Genomic DNA, 22,424 nt, shown 5'->3' on the forward strand with positions numbered 1-22,424 from the left:
AAAAAGTGGTTGAACTGTTGTTGCGATGAGTTGAGTGCAGAAATTCAGATTATTTACGTTTTATGCCACCTCACGCTAAGTTAAAGCTAGTGTGTAAAAAAACACGATGAAAACCAAGAAGGTTAGAACGTTCTATCATATTCTATTAAATATTACATATAGGCCTATTACGGAATTAAAACCTACGTACTTCTTACAAAATTTTAAATAAATATGCGTATACAACCTACACACATTACATTTAATTACTCGTAAGGTGATTTGCACTTTCTGAATATTTAATAAATAAAAGTATTAACACATTTCATACAAATATATTTTTGTGACTTTTTTCCTGTGACTTTTTTCCCTACAATTATTTGCAAGACAGCAGTTGTTTGATTTTAGAGTTTTTATCCCTAGATGAATCGCTGTCCCAAGTTATCGAGCCTCATCTACGATGTAACGGGTTTATAAAGGAAACCTTTATATTCAGCTATGCGATATAACAGTGAAGTTGTTGAATCCATATCTCATGTGTTTCATATTAATTTGACTGGCATAGATTGTTATTTAGTTCACCATGTCAATACTTCACAAGCTTATGATCACCCCGTGGAATAATACCCTATTAGTTCATACCATAATTTTATGCGTGTTATGTGTTACCCCCCCCCCCCTCCCTCCCCCCCCCCCCCCTTCCTTCACCCCTTTTACAATCTATATATATAATTCTCTTCATCGAGACAATGCGAGACACCACGTAAACGCACGTTGTTACTCCCCCACTCTCTAGCCATATAGCTACCCCCACCCCCACCATTCTGGTGAGCTAAGGTTCACCCCGAATGTTTACAATCGTAGAGCCGGGTCGAATTAGTAACGGCTATTAGGGGCAGATAATTTAGCTTTTAAACGATTTTAATTTAAGGAGAGTTAAGAAGCTTTGCTTGATCTTTTCATTGTCGTCCTTAAAATGTCTTCACGGACGGCTACTTTTACGGGCCGGGGGAGGGGGGGGGGGGGGGGGCGAGGAATGGAAGGTAGGGTAGTGTCGACTTCACTAACTATGAAGTACTGAAAAGTCTAAAATAAAACAACTAAATAGTGGCGTATGATACACCGTGGTTCAGTCCGTCTTATAAATAAGCGTACCTCACAACACAAAAGGGAAATAACTTACTTCTTGCTTCCCGAGAGTTAAGGTTGTTGAACCAAGTAAAATGATGAATGCTAAACAACCCATCATCACAGCTGCCATCTGTAAATATCAAGTGAACTTGTCAATAATACAAATGTAAATTGTGTCAAGTTCATTTAATAAATTTGTTTTTTTTTATATTTATACATACTTATTTTCATCGTCTGATAACATTGTATAATTGCGGCTTGATTTTTAAAACGAAAAGGATTAAATTGAGAAGAATTAGATTTTGCCTATGTACCAACATCCTTTCTCCACACAGCTGAAAGGTTCCAAAAGAGAGGGTTGGGTTTTAAACCCTGATAACGAATTTCGTCTGACCAGTGCTCGAACTCGGGTTGTTCGTATTAACAACCACGCGTTTTCTCTCCCGACCACCCAATTTAATTTATATACAAATTAAAATACAAATTAAACAATCTAACTAAACTTGATAATATCCCAAAAAGTGTTAGATCAATACAATTCATCAACCTAGCAGCAGTTTTGTATGAGAGCCCTTATACAGTGAGGTTATATAACCTCTACTTATTTCTTCATCAGTGTATATTCCTTGTAGTTTCGCGTAATGAGTTATGCTACACCCAGTATCGGTCTTACAACGCCTGGTGTAGATGCACGCACAGAATACAAAAATGGCTCTTTTAAGAACAGTTACTGGCCCACGATTTCTTAGCCGACTATTCTCCACGTTTTTCTGCTTCAAGTCTACAGTGGAATCATCACCTACTCATTTAATCTGTTACCGTGTGTACTTCTCAACTATGTTTCCTTCATCACTGACTCGCTTTTAACAGGTTTTTAAAAATATCTAGATTTTCTATTTTTTTATAAATCCCATGTGTCAATGATTCAAATATATTTAAAAATTAAACCTAACGTTAATTTCGAAAAAACATATTACCATTTACAGAAATAAATTGCATATTTATTAGTAAGATGAGAAGCATTTATTTGATATATATATATATATATATATATATATATATATATATATATATATACATATATATATATATATATATATATATATATATATATATATATATATATATATATATATATGAGACTTTAAATAATGTATAACCACTCAACTAAATATATTGGTTAAGCTTCGCGGATACCCACGTATCCTAGAGCAGAAGCCTGTGGTTTGTGAGGAACACAGTAAATGCATCAATACAAAAAATATAAACAGTAATTACCTCTGAGCGAGTAGAAACGTCTGAAAACTTTGAAGTTTTGTTATGTTTTGTCAGTGCACAGATTTGGTGAACAGCCAGTTAGGTAATGCACTATATATAGTTTTTAATGGTATAGAGTAACCGCCCCTTACTGTGTGTAAGTGGACTTAGAATTTAGATACCTGCTGTGTTTGGCTCAAGATAGCTCTAAGCTCTCATTTCATAACAGTGATTTGTAGACTACACGGAGCTTACGTCGTTTGCTGAAGTGAGATTAATGAACATTACTTGAGGTTTAATATCATCCTTCGGTCGGATTTTACCCGCATTCATCAATCCAACCATATTCTTTTAGTCATAGACAAACAGCTGCAGATGTTCAGCAAAATAACCTATGTAACATATAACATACTGACGTATGTTATATGTTCAGCCATCCCCACTACACAAAAACATCAAATCTGCTTCTTAATATTTTGGTTTGTTTTTCATTATTCTGTTTATTTAAAAACCACCACGACACCAAAGACAAAATATTGTTATAGAAACTACTAAAATTAAAAATGACCGTTAAGTAATGTATGTATTTAAATTATACATATATATATATGTATATATATATATATATATATATATATATATATATATATATATATATATATATATATATATATATATATAACCATTCATTTTATATATTTTACTTATGTGCAAAAATGAACTTTCTTCACTCTTATCTATAAGACAAACCTGCCAAATACTACATAGAGTTACGTTTAATTTGCCAGATTCAGAATTTTTTATTGTGTTTTTTTTTTACTACTGTTTGGTATATTTTAATAAGATTTTTTAGATGTTTGCCGTAGTGTAAGTGGTCTGACTTACCTCTCTATCTTGTGTCTGGGTACTTCTATAAATCAAGTGTCACATTTAGTTTTTGCGATAGTGATACTTTGAAGTATTGTAGTCTACTTCATCATCTCAAAAAATATTTAGCTAAATATAATATTAGCTAAACATACAATTAAAAAGCCATTGCGCCAAAAATAATACACAATAATAATGACAACTTCGATACTTGATAATAATGACTCTAAAATTACCATCTATTTTTATTTGTCTAATCTTAACAAGGGTCTGCGGGCATGGTTTCTTTCAGGCATTTCTTTGGGTAGGGGGACATATCCCCTCCCCCCACCCGCCGAAGAACATCTACCACCCTACCCCAACGAAATAAAATTTATATTAAAATATATAATTGTACCAGTGTAACCCCTGTCCCCCCCCCCCCACTCCCCCCCTCCCGTTATGATGCATGTTCCAAGTATAGATCGGCGCGAGTGAATGTTGATGCGAAAGGTATGAACACATGGAATGATGACCCGTAGAGTGTGACAGTGACGTTTTTGTGTAGACACTGGTTGCTGTGTATTGTGTGTGAGATAATCTGATATTCTTCGTCTTGGTGAAAGGACGCACATGATTCCAGTACGAGAAATAAAAAAATAAAAAAATAAAATAAAAATAAAAATAAAAAAATAAAAATAAATAAATAAATAAATAAATAAATGAATGAATGAATGAATGAATGAATGAATGAATGAATGAATGAATGAATGAATGAATGAATGAATGAATGAATGAATGAATGAATGAATGAATGAATGAATGAATGAATGAATGAATGAATGAATGAATGAATGAATGAATGAATGAATGAATGAATGAATGAATGAATGAATGAATGAATGAATGAATGAATGAATGAATGAATGAATGAATGAATGAATGAATGAATGAATGAATGAATGAATGAATGAATGAATGAATGAATGAATGAATGAATGAATGAATGAATGAATGAATGAATGAATGAATGAATGAATGAATGAATGAATGAATGAATGAATGAATGAATGAATGAATGAATGAATGAATGAATGAATGAATGAATGAATGAATGAATGAATGAATGAATAAATAAATAAATAAATAAATAAGAGGGGGAAGAGATGGGGTGAGGAAAGTCGTCCTTCACGAGCTAATGATAGTGTTTTAAAGAAAATATTTTAAGTCGCAGCATTGGTTGTGTCGAATTCACATATTATAAATTACTGAAAAGTAGAAAAAATAAACCGGGAGTGATCTCCCCTAAACTTTCTCGAATATTCTTATATAAAACAACAGGGGATGGGAACTCGGGATATAGTAATGATTGTTAATCCATTTTAAATACTTAAACTTTTTAAAATAAAATAGAATCTCATAGAAAAAAGTATTGCACACCAAGCGAACGCCGAATAAAGATGTTCATAATGGTGCGCAATATTATTAGTACTTTATAAATTTAGATGCGATTTTGAGAAATCGGAAATAGCGTAAATTAGTACTTCCCGTCAACTGAAATTACTCAAAAGTTGACAGAACGAAGAGAATTAGATTTTTTACTTACATGTGAAATTTCATTTATCTATCTGAAATAGTACTCAAATTATAGGCTTTTGAAAAATTCAAAGTAGAAAAAGCACCACTTCCGGTTATCGGAAATCGCTCAAAAGTTGATACGGATCTACGATTTTGATAAAATACTTATATATGAAATTTCATCAACCTAGCTGTAACGGTACTCAAGTAATCGTGTTTACACACACACAGACACACAGACACACACACACAGACATACGGACAAGATTGCAAAATTATGTTTTTCCGTATCAGTGAGGTGTAAAACGTCGAGATTTGTAAAAATCTCGATTTTTTTTTTGCACGATTACAATACTTTCTCTATACTACGTATATACGAGAAAGTAAAAAACAACTAAATAGCGGCGTATGCAACGCCGCGGGTCGGCTCGCAGAGTAAAAACGTTTTGAATATCAGGAGAAAGAATATCAGGTAACTTCATCACTTTGTATTTGAGAGAAATATCAGATTGTTAATAGTAGTGTTTAGCGAATTTTGATTGAAGTGTAACTTTTTCTATTGTTTATATAAACACTTTTTTAAATTGGGTATTATAATTATTTTGTATAACAGTTGTTCCCCTGTCTCAAAAAAATCGGATGGGGTGATGTAAAAAGAGGTTTTCAAGCATTAATTATTGGAAAGCTTTTGATAATATGTTGTCTATCCTCCTTTATACGTATCTATTTTTTGCAATAAGTAAATAATTGTTAAATTCACACAACATTATGAAAAACGTTTTGCATATTTTAAAACACAATAGCATGACTTACTTGTATTTGAATAAGAAAATACAAAAACATAATGAGAAAGAAAATTTTATTCGGAATTTAATTTTAAAATTATTATTATAGAGAACAAAAATTACCTTAACCCAATAATAATGGAGAAAATTTTTTTTACCAAGATTTTTTTTTTTTTTTTGCAAAAATAATTCAAAATAATGGAATTGACATTGGAACAAAACATTAAATAATTTAACAATCACATAAAACAAACAAAAATAAAGCGGGAGTTATCTCCCCTAAACTGTGGTTTGGAATCACAAAGGTGTATCAGATAAGTTTGTATACCAGCAGTAGGGTAACTAGAGTGAACATAGAGAGAACATGCAGTGCCAGGTAATTGTCAGATCTTCTAGTAAAAACTGTCAGTGCCAGAATATAACGAGATATATTTTATAAATTCATGCAACTATTTGGATAAAAATTAAGTTCAGATATTAAAACTATGTATAGTTTATAAACAATTGTTGATATGCATTTAGAATATAGGTAATCTTAATTATTTAATATCAGTCATTTATCTACAGTTGTTTATAAGATCAGTGATCACAGCTTAAATGGAATATTAACTAGGTGTTTAGCATATAGAAACCTGCACGCTTCATATATCTAATTGAAAAAATATTTGAAAAAGATTACCTTCCTTCAAGAAATAGGAGACGTTTAACATTAAAAGATTAAAATTGTGAAGAAATATTTTATTTGCAATAGCAAAATTTTTATGTTTTGGTTTTTTGTGGAAGACAGAGAATCAACAAGATGTATTGTTTGAACAGTTACAGCAGTTTAAAAGGGTCAATCATTTATGTTTATCACATAATGGAGAAAGGCTGTAAAAAAAGTAGATTTTTTTACGACTCATTTTAAATTTTACTTGTAACATTCGATAAAAAGACAGCACTGCTACGTGCACATACACAGTTTTCAATGTATATACAGAAGTATTTGTATACATATGTATAATTTTCAAATTAAATCTTGTGGATCACAACATCTTAGGGAATGAGTGGTGTTTCTAAATGTTAGATTTTTTAAAGACATAAATGAATGACCCCTAAAAACGAAATCCAATGCTAGTGTTATTATTAATTTTAACTCTAATCAATGAGCAAAAAAAAATATTACATTTACAAATTTTGAATCTTCATAAAGTTACAGTAAATTTCTATTTAAAGTTAAATTATAGCTTACAGGTATCATAACAATTATAGGAGTGAAATAGACCTTTGCTATTATACTAAATATAACTAAATTATTAAAAATAAAGTACAAATTTCCTTAGAATAAAGAAATGACCCCTTCCTAAAAAAAGGTAAGTTCATTAAGAAAGATTATAATTGAGCGGAAAACATGAAATGCTTGACAAAAATTTTTAATTAAAGAAATTAAATATTCTAAATACATATCAGAAATGTATTAATACTTTAATGTTAAAATTCTTTTTGGTAGAGAGTTCTGTCCTAGGTTTTTTTCGGACGCCTAGTCGATGTTTTGTCGTCTACGTTGCTGCACTTATTGGTTTTCTTGGGACAGAACTGCTCCTGGCTTTCTGCAAATGTTATATTAATATCATCAGCGTTATCAACTGGAGCTGTGCACTTGAAGCGGAACCGCTGCTGGAAGTGACCAGTGTTGGTCATGTTTGTGTTGATCCAATCAGACCAATCTCCTATATTTGTTTTTTCTGTCTTTTCTGTCTTTTCTGTTGAGATTAGGGAAATAACTATACATAAATGATTTAAGTGGCGTCAACTATAAGGGAAATATTTATAGATAATTAAAATGCTATACTTGTCCTTTATGTAGAGATACATAAATATTTATATATAAATGACTAAATGGAATGTGATTTATTTATGTATTCTGATAAGCCTAGATTAAACTATAAATGCCACAAAAAATGTTAATTATGCAAAATCATTTTTGGGTGGTTTGCTTTAGGATTTTGGAGTTGTCTCTCCTAGATGAGTGACTGTCCCGCAGCGAACTCGAGAATTTTCGGTTTAGCAACCATGAGCGTTTACAAACTCGACCACGCCGACCCCTCAAATTTACAATTAAATAATAAGAAAAACGTATAACAAATATTCAGGGCAAAATGATTTTATTTTAAGTTGCCACATAAAACTTTCTGCTAGCTAACAGATGTGTACTAAGTTATTTGATAGCCCACCTGTGTGTGTACTAAGTTACCTGATAGCCCACCTGTGTGTACTAAGTTACCTATAGCCCACAGGTGTGTACTAAGTTACCTATAGCCCACAGGTGTGTGTACTAAGTTACCTATAGCCCACAGGTGTGTACTAAGTTACCTATAGCCCACCTGTGTGTACTAAGTTACCTATAGCCCACCTGTGTGTACTAAGTTACCTATAGCCCACAGGTGTGTACTAAGTTACCTGATAGCCCACATGTGTGTGTACTAAGTTACCTATAGCCCACAGGTGTGTACTAAGTTACCTATAGCCCACAGGTGTGTACTAAGTTACCTGATAGCCCACCTGTGTGTACTAAGTTACCTGATAGCCCACAGGTGTGTACTAAGTTACCTGATAGCCCACCTGTGTGTACTAAGTTACCTGATAGCCCACAGGTGTGTACTAAGTTACCTGATAGCCCACCTGTGTGTACTAAGTTACCTGATAGCCCACCTGTGTGTGTACTAAGTTACCTATAGCCCACAGGTGTGTACTAAGTTACCTGATAGCCCACCTGTGTGTACTAAGTTACCTGATAGCCCACAGGTGTGTACTAAGTTACCTGATAGCCCACCTGTGTGTACTAAGTTACCTGATAGCCCACAGGTGTGTACTAAGTTACCTGATAGCCCACAGGTGTGTACTAAGTTACCTATAGCCCACAGGTGTGTACTAAGTTACCTATAGCCCACCTGTGTGTGTACTAAGTTACCTATAGCCCACCTGTGTGTGTACTAAGTTACCTGATAACCCACAGGTGTGTACTAAGTTACCTGATAGCCCACAGATGTGTACTAAGTTACCTGATAGCCCACCTGTATGTGTACTAAGTTACCTGATAGCCCACAGGTGTGTGTACTAAGTTACCTGATAACCCACAGGTGTGTACTAAGTTACCTGATAGCCCACAGATGTGTACTAAGTTACCTGATAGCCCACCTGTATGTGTACTAAGTTACCTGATAGCCCACAGGTGTGTGTACTAAGTTACCTGATAGCCCACAGGTGTGTACTAAGTTACCTGATAGCCCACCTGTATGTGTACTAAGTTACCTGATAGCCCACCTGTGTGTGTACTAAGTTACCTATAGCCCACAGGTGTGTAAAAAGTAAACTCACCTGGACATTGTGCACTGTCACATGACTGTATATCTATATCTTGCCAGGAAATCTTCAATCAAGTTTTACTTACTTTGTGACTTTATATCAGGGCATCCTTCAATTTTCTGTTCCCATTGTTTAAGATCATTCGGGCTTGGTGGCTCTGGGGTGCACTTCTTATCTTTGTTATGCCAGCCACAGTAGGGGTCTTGGGCAGCTATACAGATCCTAGCAGTAGAAAAATTGTTACATCAAAATATTTTAAATAAGGATTTTGGTAGTTATACAGATCCTAGCAGTAAAAAAATTGTTACATCAAAATATTTTAAATAAGGATTTTGTTAGTTATACAGATCCTAGCAGTATAAAAATTGTTACATCAAAATATTTTAAATAAGGATTTTGGTAGTTATACAGATCCTAGCAGTAGAAAAATTGTTACATCAAAATATTTTAAATAGGGATATAAGGTAGTTATACACATCCTAACAGTAGAAAAATTGTGTTTTTTTTTTTAGTTTTAGTATTTATATAACTATTTTTTATTTATATTGTAAATAAATTTGCTTTATTCTAAACTAAAGAGAAAAAGTGTTGAAACTATAAACTGATGATAAGTCTCCAGACAACTTACTTCTTTGTACTAAGCCTCTCACAGCGCTGCAGGGGGATTTTGATGATGTTTTCTCTAATCGCAATGAAAAGAGAGTTCTGGAAATAGTAGGAAGTGCAATTTTACCAGAGGCGTAGCGAGGGGGGGGGACGACGACATATGTCCCCGGGCGCCGACGTTAGGGGGCTCCAAAATGGGTTGGAAAAATAAATTGAAAGGTTGAGGGGGGTGCAAATCGAAAAGTTTGTGTCCCCGGGCGCCGGAAAGGGTCGCTACGCCTCTGAATTTTACAATCAACTAACGACAATGGAAATATTATTTTTGGCTTGGTTTCAAAGAGATTCACTAGTCTAATTGTAATAATGGTAAAAAAAATTCGGCTAGCCATACTATATACACGTAAAAAATAGGCTTGCTTGTCTAGTTGTAGGCCAACAACATACGGGTAATAAAAAGATTTACTACACTAGTCATACTACATAAAGGTAAAAAGAAGTAGAACAAAATCCACTAGGCTAGTCATGCAACATACAGTTCTAAATAGAGTTTCACTATACTAGTCATAAGATAATTTTAAAAATGTTGAACATACGTGAGCTTTGGAAAGTTTCATGTTCTGTATTACGTCACTTTTGTTGGGCACTACGTGGAGTTCTTCAATAAGACAGACTTCTTCTGCCTTTGGATTTTTCATCATTTTAAGAATTTTGCCTTCCTCAGTAGCCAGGAATATGATTTCAAATTGTTTTCCTTTAGATGTCAGGTGGTGTACTACAATTTGGTTCCATCTGGAAAATTCAAATTTTATTAGTTTCTAGATGGTCTTCACCTATATGTCCACATAGAAAAATAAACTTTTTTTAGTTTCTAGATGGTCTACACGTATATGTCTACATAGAAAAATAAAATTTTATTAGTTTCTAGATAGTCTACACCTATATAGATCCACCCGGAAAATTCACATTACATTGAATTTTGTTGATTATCTATCGCATAGAAATTTAAAAAAAAATTATTAGAGTGAATTTTGCAAAATGCTAAAAATAAATCAAGCTGACTTTATAACTAAATCTGAATATTTATATAAACCCCAATAAACATAAATAAAGTTGACTAAATCTGACAATGAATGCAAACTTCAAAAGAGTACTCACCTTTCATTTCGTGTCATAATAAGAGGTTGATTATTTTTTGGCATGGCTGCCTGATCCATTAGCACATCATTTCCAGGTCCCTCGCCTGGTCTTCTTTTAATCTGCGATTTTTTATTTTCTGCACACTAAAAGTGTTTTGAAAATGATATAAAAATTATAATCTTGCTCTGTTTTAGTGGAAAAAAAAATAACCTTTTCAAAGGGTAATTTTTAAAAATAAGTTTCTTTAAACCAAAACAATTATGTTTTCTTCTTCTTCTGTGTTCTTAATTTTATTGTTGGAAGAGATTCCCTCCAACACAATTAAGTATACGTTTCAAATTTGATATGTGCCATATAGGCCGGTGAATTCGATTTCAGCCTGCTTTGCTCCGATAGCCTTTGTCCAACCCAGAACAAACTACAAGGCCGCAGTTGCTTCATTTTATAGTTATCTCCCATAAAAGAGTTGCTGACCCCAGCTGTCTCATCTGCCAGTCAATCAAGACTTTTTGGTTTAGCAACCATGTGCTTTATCGACTCGACCACACCAACCCTGATGATTTTTTAAAAATATAAGCAGTGTCTTATACATGCACTAGGTATAGAAAGGGTCTGCAACATATTCAAATCAGCATCTACATCTTAATGTTTGATGAAGTTATTTAAAAAGTATCAGTGAAAACATTAATCATGAAAAATAGAGAAACCTATCTAAAACTAACCTGTCTACTGTTGTTGTTAGGCTTGGCTAGCCATAAACTATTGTAGTGTTCTTGAAACTTAAATGGGCTTTCAAAAGCATTTTGAAAGCTTGTCATACTATATACACAAACAGCTGAACCCGCCATGCCATTCCTGAAACAGATGGGGTGAAGTTTTCCGTGTAAAATGTTCTTTTAGACACTATTCTATGAAAATATTCTGTTCATCAAATTCTTTAAAACAAGATTTTAGGTTTAAAAACTATAGAACAATACCTAACCAACAAATTCTTTAAAAACACATTTTTTTTTTCGATAGAAATCTATAGAACAAAAATTCCTATAAAGAATAAAACATTTTTTACAGTTGTAAAAATAATACTACTTTTTTTTAACCTAAGCAGTGGAGTTAAAAAAGAATTAATTTAATATAGTTTAAGCCTATATGAAATAATTATACTGCCGGAATAATGCATGCCTTTAGCAATATTAAAGAGCCAGGGTAAAAATTAAAACTAAAAATACTGTGATTTGTTGAATTCTTAACAATTTTGGTTGCCCTACGGTCATGGCCTTGGAGAACACAGTTTCTTCCAGGCATCTCTTTGAAGAAAGTCTACCGTCCCCCAAAAGAAATGGCATTTATATAGAAAGGATATCCTTTTAACATTGCCCCCCCCCCCCCCTCCACGTAAATTTTAGTCCGTCCCCTACGTCCCCCCTCCCCTGAAAATTTCAAGAGGAAAAAGTCTGGAGAACACAGAGCAAGTCATACGCCAAAACCTAGCACAATCTAAACTCTGGCCCCCACACACCACTCAATGAAAACTTATGTGGTGTCCACGGATCTGGAGTCCAGTTCATTAAAGAAGTTGGATTTGTCTAATTAAGAACAAAGAAGAAACATGCATTAGCATAATGGACACATACTTGGGTGTTGTAAACACACCATACACCAACTTCTTGTCTTCTGAGTAATACGTTGACTGAAGCTCATCAAAGTAAAAGGGGTATTCCCCTGGCAAAGAGCAATTGAGTCTTGTTTTTAAAAATGTAGTCCAGGTGCCAACTCCTTTGTTATGCTAGAAACATCAAGAGATAATGGCGAAGAAAATGTATAAAAATAATACATTTTTAGCACATAATCTACATATATATATATATATATATATATATATATATATATATATATATATATATATATATATATATATATATATATATATATATATATATATGTATGTATATATATATATATATATATATATATATATATGTATATATATATATATATATATATACATACATATATATATATATATATATATATATATATATATATATATATATATATATATATATATATATATATATATATATATATATATATATATATATATATATATATATATATATATATATATATATATGTAAAGCAATGCATGTATGTCTGTGTGTGTGTGTCTGTTTGTCTTTTATGCATTACTACACCTTTCATCCGATCACCATGAAACTTGTTGAAAATACGCATAGGAAGGTATCTGTGATTTGTCTCTATAAACGGTATATTTAAAAAAATAAGTCGGATACTGTTTGACACTATTCATTAGAATACCACAAAACGTTGCGGAGAAGATAAGAATACCCCCGAGAAGATTTCTGAAATAAAATGTCTTCTGGGCGGTGCGATTTTTGTCAATACACGTTTTGGCGACCAGAGTTCTAGAGTTGCTATGTAAGCACTTAACATCCTTTAATCAGGCGTCCTGCAAAGAGGGTAGGTGGTACTACTTTATTCAGTGCTAATACTGCAACAGGCAAAACAGCTGGCTCCTTGGCAAATCCGAGGCCCAAGGCGAGACATCGGCGCCTACATTTATTTAAATAAAGGCTATACACTAAAGATACGATTGGCAACAGTTATCGTTGACTTTATCACATCATACTCACCCTCTGCGCCCCGGCAAAGGGTAATTGGGCGCCCCGGGCTTATTCGTGAGCACCATAGCGCCTATGTTTATTTCAAACAGCTCTATAGGCTTTGGATAAAATGGGGTGCTATAGTCGCTCACTAAATCATCCAGCCTCCCGTGAGCGCTATAGCGCCTACGCTTGTTTTAAATGTGGCAGCATAGTAGTTTACTAAACATAATCAGTCGCGTCTACAGATACGCCAGCAGGGTGTGATTTTGAGCCCTGCGCTAACCAGTGAGCAATATGCATCTACGTTCCTTTTTAATGAACACCCTACAATATTGACAAGGCAGCACACGACATTGGATGATTAAATCGAGCCAGGGGCCGTACGTGGCACATCTGCAGTAGTGCAATAGAGGCTCAAGGGAGCACCCTTCTATGTCACAGAAACTTATACTGAAAGTGATTAACGGGGATATTACGGCGAGTGATTAACGTACACTCAAGGCTTTCATAGAGCACTCTAGTTTCGGTCAATTTTATACACCTATAAATTACCAATTATTTAAAAAATTAAATACTTACTGCTAATTCTGTGTCTGATACGGTTATGCCTGATCCTTCGTCATACTAGAAACGTCAAGACAAAGTAAGGAAAAAATATTTTAAAATAAAACAAATTTTAGCAGATAATGTACATATATTTACCTGAAACATTTTTATAACATAGGCCTCGTCAAAATTACACAATTGGCCTAATTTTTGTTTTAGAATCGACTAATGTATAAATGTAACTAAAATTTTATATTTTAATAATTTTTTTTCTCACTACTATATCTACATCTAAACTCTAGCTTCGACAGAGTTTCTTCCAGGCATCTCTTCGGGGGGGGGGGGGGGGGGGGGGGGGAGGGGGCAAAGCCCGAAAATTTTATACCGCCCCCTCCCCCGAAGAAAGTCTACCGCCCCCCCCCCCCCCCCCCGAAAATTTCAAGTGCCCCCCCCCCCCCCGGAGAAAAAAGTCTGGAAGAAACACTGAGCTTCGACAAATGTTATATACCTAAAACGATACAATACCTATTTTTAAAACTTAAATACTATAACTAATTTTGAATAGCAGGCTCTTCTTCTTCTTCTTCTTCTTCGTTCTTAATTATTAGTGTTGAAGGGGATCGAGATTTATCTGCCAGTGGGTTTGAACTCGAGACTTTGTTCGAATTTATCAACCATTAGCTTTTTGCCGACTCGACCACGCCTCCAACACAATTAAGCGTTACGTGTCAACTGGTTATGCGCCATTGAGGCCATTGACTCCGATGTCAGCCTGTTTTCTTTTTGGATTTGCTTCCATAGCCTTTGTCCAATCAAGAACAAACTACAAGGCAGCAGTTGTTTAATTTTGGAGTTGTCTCTCCTAGAAGAGCGGCTGTCCCCAGTTACCCAGCTAACGAGCCTCATCTGCCCGAGGGTTCGAACTCGAGACTTTTCGGTTTAGCAACCATGAGCTTTACCGACTCGAACACGCCGACCCAATAGCAGGCTAATTTTTGGGAATTACTGAACTTTCATTTTGTTATTTATGTTTTTAATAAAATCAACTGACCTTGCACACTCTAGCAACTCTTGAAAAAACCACCTGAAGAGAGAAACAAAATCTGATTAAAGGGAAGTAGCTTTGTAACAAGTTTCGGTTTTCGACTAGCTAGTAATGTCCCCTACATCGGCTGAAAATTCACCTTCGGTAAAAATTCTAAAACGTTAATATGGTTTAACTAATACGAGCCGACCCGCGGCGTATCATACGCCGCTATTTAATTGTTTTATTTTCTACTTTTCAGTAATCTATAATTTGTGAATTCGACAGTACCAATGCTGCCACTGAAAATATTTGCTTAAAATCACTAACCCCCCCCTCCCCCCCCCCCACCTGAAAGCAGCCTCCTCTTAGTTACCTCCTCTAAGTTTAAAATCGTTTCAAACTAAATTATCTGCCCCTAATAGCCGTCACCAAACCCGTCTCTTTGATTGTAAAATGTAAACAGCGTGACCACAGCTCACCAGACAATGTGGGGTGGGGGTGGTAGTGATAGTGATAGTGATAGTGATAGAGAGAAAGAGAGGGGACTGCAAGGAGGCGCTTGCAGCTTGTTTTCTAACTGATCCCAGAAGAGAATTATATATATAGATTGGAACCAATGTTTTTTTTCTTTAATCAGTTTTCGACTCTTGATTTTAAATTCGTAATTAAAAAATGTAATCTCTTACATGGTTCCTGAAAAAAAAAAAGAATTCCATATCAGAAAAAAAGTTTTTTTTCTCAATACCATTACCAAAAAATCTCGATTTTTTTTTTGCACGATAACAATATATCTCTTTACTTTGTATACGTGAAAGTAAAAATGTGAAGTTTATTTAACTTCACTCCCACAAAAACGTATGTCCTTTTACTCATGTCGCAGTAATGATGATTATAAATATTACAGAGCATAGGTGGTGTGAGGGCGTCAGGATCTCAAAGAAGCACAACACGATTGAAGCTATTACAGTATTTTTTATTTCACTATCTCCCGTCCTCCAGTCCCAAAATCCACCTCCTTGCTTTGACACTCAACCTTCAACTGTCCCCCGCATTCATTCCTACACACCACCTTTCTCTCGCTCACAACACAGCCGCTGTTACCCGACCAGTCGCTGACCTTGTACCCTCGTTCACTCCATACAACAACATACACGTCAACACACCCGGCCACGCGTCTCACTACATGATACATACACGCAGTGATCCGTCCCACGTATTCATCTTTCATACACATTACATCACCACAGGTGGTATGATGCTACCCCATTGAACTACAACATATGTTTCTTGGTTTTTATTACCAATTTTGATTTTTTTTTTAAATGTTTAATCCTAATCAAGGTGGGGGTCCTTTGTTGGACACTTCTGGGAGCTCTTCTCCCTCTTTTCTCTAAGCCAATCCAAACCTCACCCCCAAGTCGTCAATATTTGCTTTACCTTTCCACAGTTTATATTCTCTACAGCCTCCTCTTTGAAGAAAAAGTACACAAAGTCATTGATCTCATAAGCAGAAACAAAACTCCGAGCTAAAGTAGAATCAAAAACATTTATTAAAACGCTTATTACTGCTATTTAATCTTTTTAAAAGTGAATGCTAATTGCGCGGACGTCTGGAGAGCATTATTGATGGAATACACGGCCGTTTCTTTGAAAAGGCCATTTGATAAATCGTTTGCTTTTGTGTTTGCGTTATTGTTTGAGATATCTTTTGTGTTTGCATTTATGTTTCCGTTTGTGTTTGTGTGTGTGTTTGCTTGTTGCGTTTGTGTTTATGTTGTCTTTTAATTATTTTTGTTTTTTTTTGTGTTTGCGTTTCTGTTTGCGTTTGTAGTTACGTTTGTGTTTGTATCTGCGTTTGCTTTAGCGTTTGCGTTTAGGTTTGTGTTTGCGTTTTTATTTATGCTTGTTCGTGTGTTGTTGTTTTTTGTGTTTGCCTTTCTGATTTCGAATTGTTTGCGTGCTATTTTAAGCTTGCGCTTTGTTGCGTTTGTTTATGTGTGTTGTTTTTGAGTTTGTGCTTGCGTTTGTTTTTGTGTTTGCATTCGCGTTTGTGTTTCGTTTTCTTTTGTACTTGCGTTTTTGTAATAAATTGCGTTATTAGCGTGTTTGTTTAAGTTTGCGGTTTTTTTTTCGTTTCTTTTCTTTTGTGTTGTACTTGCGTTTGTGTCTGCGTTTGGATTTGTTTCTGCGTGTGTGTTTTCTTTTATGCTTGTGTTTGGTTTTGTTCTGTTCCCAAGTTGATACATTTTAAAAAGATTTACCGAGGCGGAGCAGAGGTCTGCAGCTAGTATTTACCAGCTATAACTGACCTGTGACTCATCAATAAAAATTAAGCAATAAGCCTTCAATAAAAACTGACCAGAGACCCATCTAATAACTGACCAGTGATTCGGCTATATTTACTGACCAGTGACCCGTCTAAAAACAGACCAGTGACCAATTTAAAACAATGTCACATGTGTTACGTCCGGGTTCGATTCAACTGAACAACAACAATTCGTGACACATATAGTATACTTTTATTTGGACTCAATTCTTTACACAACAGTGTAGCCCTCGCCCTAACCGCTACCAACTAACCGCTGACCTCCCACAATCGTTCACTCGCCCTTTTATACCCGCATTCGACCTTGGGATTACAATACATAACACACGGGGGTTAACTACACACTAGGGTAAACTCAACTCACACACGCACTCTCCCCTAAGTTCGAGACTATTCTAACCTATTCTAATCTGACCTCACAATAATACCCGTAACACCATGTACATTAACTGCACAGTGGCACATCTATAGCTGACCTGTGACCCATCAAAAATAACTGACCAATCACCAACCTATATTGGCTGATCATTAACCCATCTAAAACTGACCAGTGACCCATAAAAAAATAACTGACCAATCACCAACCTATATTGACTGATCATTAACCCATCTAAAACTGACCAGTGACCCATAAAAAAATAACTGACCAATCACCAACCTATATTGACTGATCATTAACCCATCTAAAACTGACCAGTGACCCATAAAAAATAACTGACCAATCACCAACCTATATTGACTGATCATTAACCCATCTAAAACTGACCAGAGACCCATAAAAAATAACTGACCAATCACCAACCTATATTGACTGATCATTAACACATCTAAATCTGACCATTGACCCATCAGTTATAACTAAGCAGTGACCAAGCTGTAACTCACTATTCAGCCAGAAAGAATTTAACTTTGGTGTAATCAGAACTTCACCGTTGTGGGCCCTCTTAACGATGAACGCGTAACGATCCTGTGGATTCGTCGCAGAAGCGCTGAACGCGTCCAATTTTTTCGTCATGACAACAACGGAGTTGTGTTCCGGGCTGAAGGGGCAATAACCCGAGTCGGTTGTTTTTCGAAGTATGATGTGAAGATTATCGGTCTAGAAATTAATGAAAAGTTGAGATTTTGATACACATGAATCAAACAGAAAATTTGAAAGAAATGGTTAAAATACAGTTTTATAAATATTAGCCGTCCCTGCCAGGCCGTGCACTGGCCCTCATTGAAAAACGTGTACATGACCGTGATCTATGTGTTTAAACAGCATATACAAGGCAATCCCAGTGTTTAGAAAATTATTCTTCCAAAATAATGTCTATACACAACTATAGACGCATAACCCTGAACTTAAATCTAACTGTAAACTTAACCCTAACCATAACCAACCACAACAAAAACTAAAACATTAACACAAACGCAAACTTAAACACAAAGCAAACATAAATTCAAACACAAACGAAAACTTAAAAACAAATATAAACGCAAACACAAACGCAATCGTAAACACAAACGCAAACACAAACACAAATGCAAACACAACGCCAACCAAAACGCAAACAGTAACGCAGAACATAAACACAAACATAATGCAAACACAAGCACACACGCAAAAACAAACGCAAACACAAACTCAAACAAAATCGCAAACACAATCACAAATACAAACGCAAACACACACACAAACGCACACATATTTTATAAATAACGCAGAACTTAAACATAAAATCAAATGCACACAAATAACGCATAGTGTTTAACGTATAGCCCGGAGCTCCAAATCACACTCTGCCAAGACGCCAGCGATAACGCTTGATTAAAGTTAGTTACAGACTATAATACCCCAAGTTATCCATAGTATTAAACTCACTAAACCGAACTTAGGCGCCGTAACGCACATGTGAAGACACGTGCGCCAAATAGTGCTCAGTCGTTGCGCCGGACAACGCGCTGGATTCAATTAAGTGCAGGTCTATAGTAACCTTTCTTATGTATAGTCCATCGCATGGTTAAAAATGAACGTTGTACCATAGCGCTCACATGAAGGCCCGGGGTACCAAATAGCACAATGTTTGTCGCCAAAAATTCAATTGAGCGAACAACTTTAATTCTCCATCTTATCCGCAAACGGAAAGATAAAAGTTAACATAGAGGCCATTTAGGAACGGCTGCTAAATAACTATTGATTAAACATAATTAGTTAACAGTACATTCAGTGTATAAAATAAATAAAAGGTAGTATTTAAAATACCATCGTTTTACCTACCACATAGTACTTTATCAATCTATGTTAATTATATAATAACTAGGCATACTGCCTAGCTTCGCTTAGGTTTTCAAAATCATTGGAGAATTTGAATACTTAATTAATAAGTGATGGATGAGGTGTGGAGTGCTTAAATTTAAACAGTAATGCTAATTTTAGACAAGAGGTTGTTTTATGTTGTTTAACAACCGTTTTCATAAAAAACTATTTAAAAGTACGAAATCTATGACTAAAATGGACTGCAGAGGTTCCATGAACAGTATATCTCATAATTTATATTACTAAAACATATATATATTTATATATTAAAACAAACGCTATGCTTTGTCATTTTCTGTTTCTGTTTAAAATAGTATACAAATATTTGAAAAATAATTATTTGAAAAGGTTACCTCCCTTGAAAATGGACCAAACGACGTATGTCTTTGTTTACTTTTTTTTAACAAACAGTTGCTATGCTTATATAAGAAAATACGATATATGAACATATTTAACGACTACAATGGCTTTTTCCGACGGGAATAACGTTTTTTTGTTATCCTCCAGGGTCGGTCTACGACCTCAAATAACATTAAGGGGATCGTTCGTCAATGTATTTATATATATCTCAAATAAGGAGAATTTCACTCGCGGTCATCTTTTTGCCCTGGTCGAGGGCTTTGAGTCTGACCAAAAGTTTTTCCATAGGGCCTAGTCATCTATAGATATGTATGCAAAACATTAGCATGATGTACAGATGTTAAAATTGTGTTGAAAATTCCTTGTTTTTCCCATAAAATACAACGATTATATTGGGAAATACGACTGGTCAGTTTTGACCCATTTCCCGAATTTTCTCGGACATGGCGAGTTTTTTGTGACACCCCAAGGCGTTCTTCCACCACCTCACAAAATTTCAAGGGGGGTCGTCGGAGGAAAATTGTTTTCGTAATAGAGCTCATATAAAGAGAATTTCACTGTCGGTCACTTTTTAGCCCTCGTCGAGGGCTTTTAGTAAAACCGACAGGTTTGCCTAACGGCCAAGCCATTTACCTATAAGCATGCTAAAAATTAGCCAGATGTAAAGAGAGTAATTGCCCTAAAATCCGTTTTTAAATTACCCTCTGTTTTTCCCATAAAATACAAAGATTATATAGGGAAATACGACTGGTCAGTACTGACCCATTTCCCGATTTTTCCCGGACAAGGCGAGTTTTTTGTGACACCCCAAGGCGTTCGTCGGAGGAATTTTTTTTTTCGTAATATAGCCCATATTAGGCGCCGGTCAGTCGAGGTCAGTCGTGACCCCCTCCCCGTGGACTTTTAGGCAAACCGTCACCGTCCCTCGTGTTCTATCGCCCCGAGGTACCATCGTGCCAAATTTGACGCGCCTGCGGCGCCGGGAAGTGCCATATCGGGCACCTGACCACTGTGCTTTTTTTTTCCAACATCAAATTAAACTAAAAAATTTTTTTCCCCCATGGTTCTAAGGGGGGTAATTTTTTTTTTTTTTGGTGATCTATCAAGGAATATAATTTGCGCGATGGGACTATGGAGAGTAATTTTTACACTTTTTTCAAACATAATTAGAATTTTTGTTTACGGTGATACATTTTCTTTGATTTTGTTCATTCAACATGACGTAAGATAAAATGGTTAGTTTGGAAAATGTAATTTGTTTTACAAAACCTTCTTTATTAATATATATATATATATATATCTAATTCTTTAATTTAGACAATAAACACTTTAAGAATATTACACAATGGTCATTTAGTCGAGTTTTTTACTATAAGCAAGTCCACCAATGCTTATATCTACATAGCCAAATACTCAATTTGTGCCTTAGTTTATTAGATGAAAATACACATATAATAACTCAATACACAATTTAAAGAAAATTAATGAGTTCGTTTTATTAAACTAAACGAAAAAATAATTGGAAAGAAAAAAAAAAGTTTCTTACTTTTCTGATAGTGCACTGTGGGGCGTAGCTGTGTGTACCACAGACAAAGATTTTATCGTCTTCATAAGGTATCAATACACGAATGTAGTTCCGGCACTTTTCCTGGTTTAGTGGACGTTACAGGGAAAACTTAGAACATACGCATACCTTTGGCTCAAGCAGAACATACGCATACCTTTGGGTCAAGCAGAACATACGCGTACCTTTGGCCCAAGAAGAACATACGCGTACCTTTGGCACAAGCAGAACATACGCGTACCATTTGGTCAAGCAGAACATACGCGTACCTTTGGCTCAAGCAGAACATACGCGTACCTTTGGCTCAAGCAGAACATGCGCGTACCTTTGGCTCAAGCAGAACATACGCATACCTTTGGGTCAAGCAGAACATACGCGTACCTTTGGCCCAAGTAGACACAGATATACCTCTTGTCTAACACAGACATACCTCTAGTATAACACAGACATGGTTCTAGTCTAACACAGACATACCTCTAGTATAACACAGACATTCCTCTAGTATAACACAGACATACCTCTAGTATAACACAAACATACCTCTAGTATAACACAGACATACCTCTAGTATAACACAGACATTCCTCTAGTATAACACAGACATGGCTCTAGTCTAACACAGACATGAGTAGTATATTAGGTCACTTTTGGTTATCATTTTTGGCGGAGGAGCGCAGGGTGAGGAGCAATGACATATAGTAAAATACTCGGGAGCAGGATGTGGGGAGGGCGCAAAGACATATAGTAAAATACTCCCAGCCTGGCGCATCGCAGGGTGAGGAGCGAAGGGTGGAGGGCGCAAAGACATATAGTAAAATACTACGCCAACTGGGGTTGGCGGAGGAGCTGCAGGGACAATGAGATATAGTAAAATACTCCCAGCCTGGGTGAGCCTGGCGCAGAGACTGGGTGAGGAGCGAAGGGTGAAGGCGCAAAGACATATAGTAAAATACTCCCCCACCCTAGGGTGGCGGAGGAGTGAAGGGTGGGTCACCTTTGGGTGACCTTGTG

At 35.4% G+C, this 22,424-nt stretch overlaps 2 protein-coding genes across 2 annotated transcripts in view; both read right to left on the reverse strand.

Moving 5' to 3' along the window:
• Positions 1–2,436, reverse strand: part of LOC131955470 (uncharacterized) — a 57,101-nt gene extending 54,665 nt beyond the window's left edge. The window contains exons 1-2 of the mRNA XM_059319607.1: positions 2,389–2,436; positions 1,163–1,240 (exon numbers count right to left, since the gene is read on the reverse strand). Of these exons, the coding sequence (XP_059175590.1) occupies positions 1,163–1,240 (78 nt within the window). The 5' untranslated portion in view covers positions 2,389–2,436. The remainder of the gene's footprint in view (positions 1–1,162; positions 1,241–2,388) is intronic.
• Positions 2,437–5,636: 3,200 nt separating this feature from the next.
• LOC131955471 (semaphorin-5A-like) overlaps positions 5,637–22,424 on the reverse strand; it is a 42,471-nt gene continuing 25,683 nt past the window's right edge. The window contains exons 5-16 of the mRNA XM_059319610.1: positions 21,396–21,497; positions 18,073–18,286; positions 16,299–16,387; positions 14,886–14,918; positions 13,868–13,912; positions 12,296–12,447; positions 11,387–11,519; positions 10,683–10,807; positions 10,121–10,316; positions 9,550–9,626; positions 9,007–9,143; positions 5,637–7,318 (exon numbers count right to left, since the gene is read on the reverse strand). Coding sequence (XP_059175593.1) covers positions 7,077–7,318; positions 9,007–9,143; positions 9,550–9,626; positions 10,121–10,316; positions 10,683–10,807; positions 11,387–11,519; positions 12,296–12,447; positions 13,868–13,912; positions 14,886–14,918; positions 16,299–16,387; positions 18,073–18,286; positions 21,396–21,497 — 1,545 coding nt within the window. The 3' untranslated portion in view covers positions 5,637–7,076. The remainder of the gene's footprint in view (positions 7,319–9,006; positions 9,144–9,549; positions 9,627–10,120; positions 10,317–10,682; positions 10,808–11,386; positions 11,520–12,295; positions 12,448–13,867; positions 13,913–14,885; positions 14,919–16,298; positions 16,388–18,072; positions 18,287–21,395; positions 21,498–22,424) is intronic.

Source organism: Physella acuta, unplaced genomic scaffold (assembly GCF_028476545.2).
Source record: "Physella acuta isolate Inbredline_101_S28 unplaced genomic scaffold, ASM2847654v3 ptg001068l, whole genome shotgun sequence".
Classification (NCBI taxonomy): Eukaryota; Metazoa; Mollusca; class Gastropoda; family Physidae; genus Physella; species Physella acuta.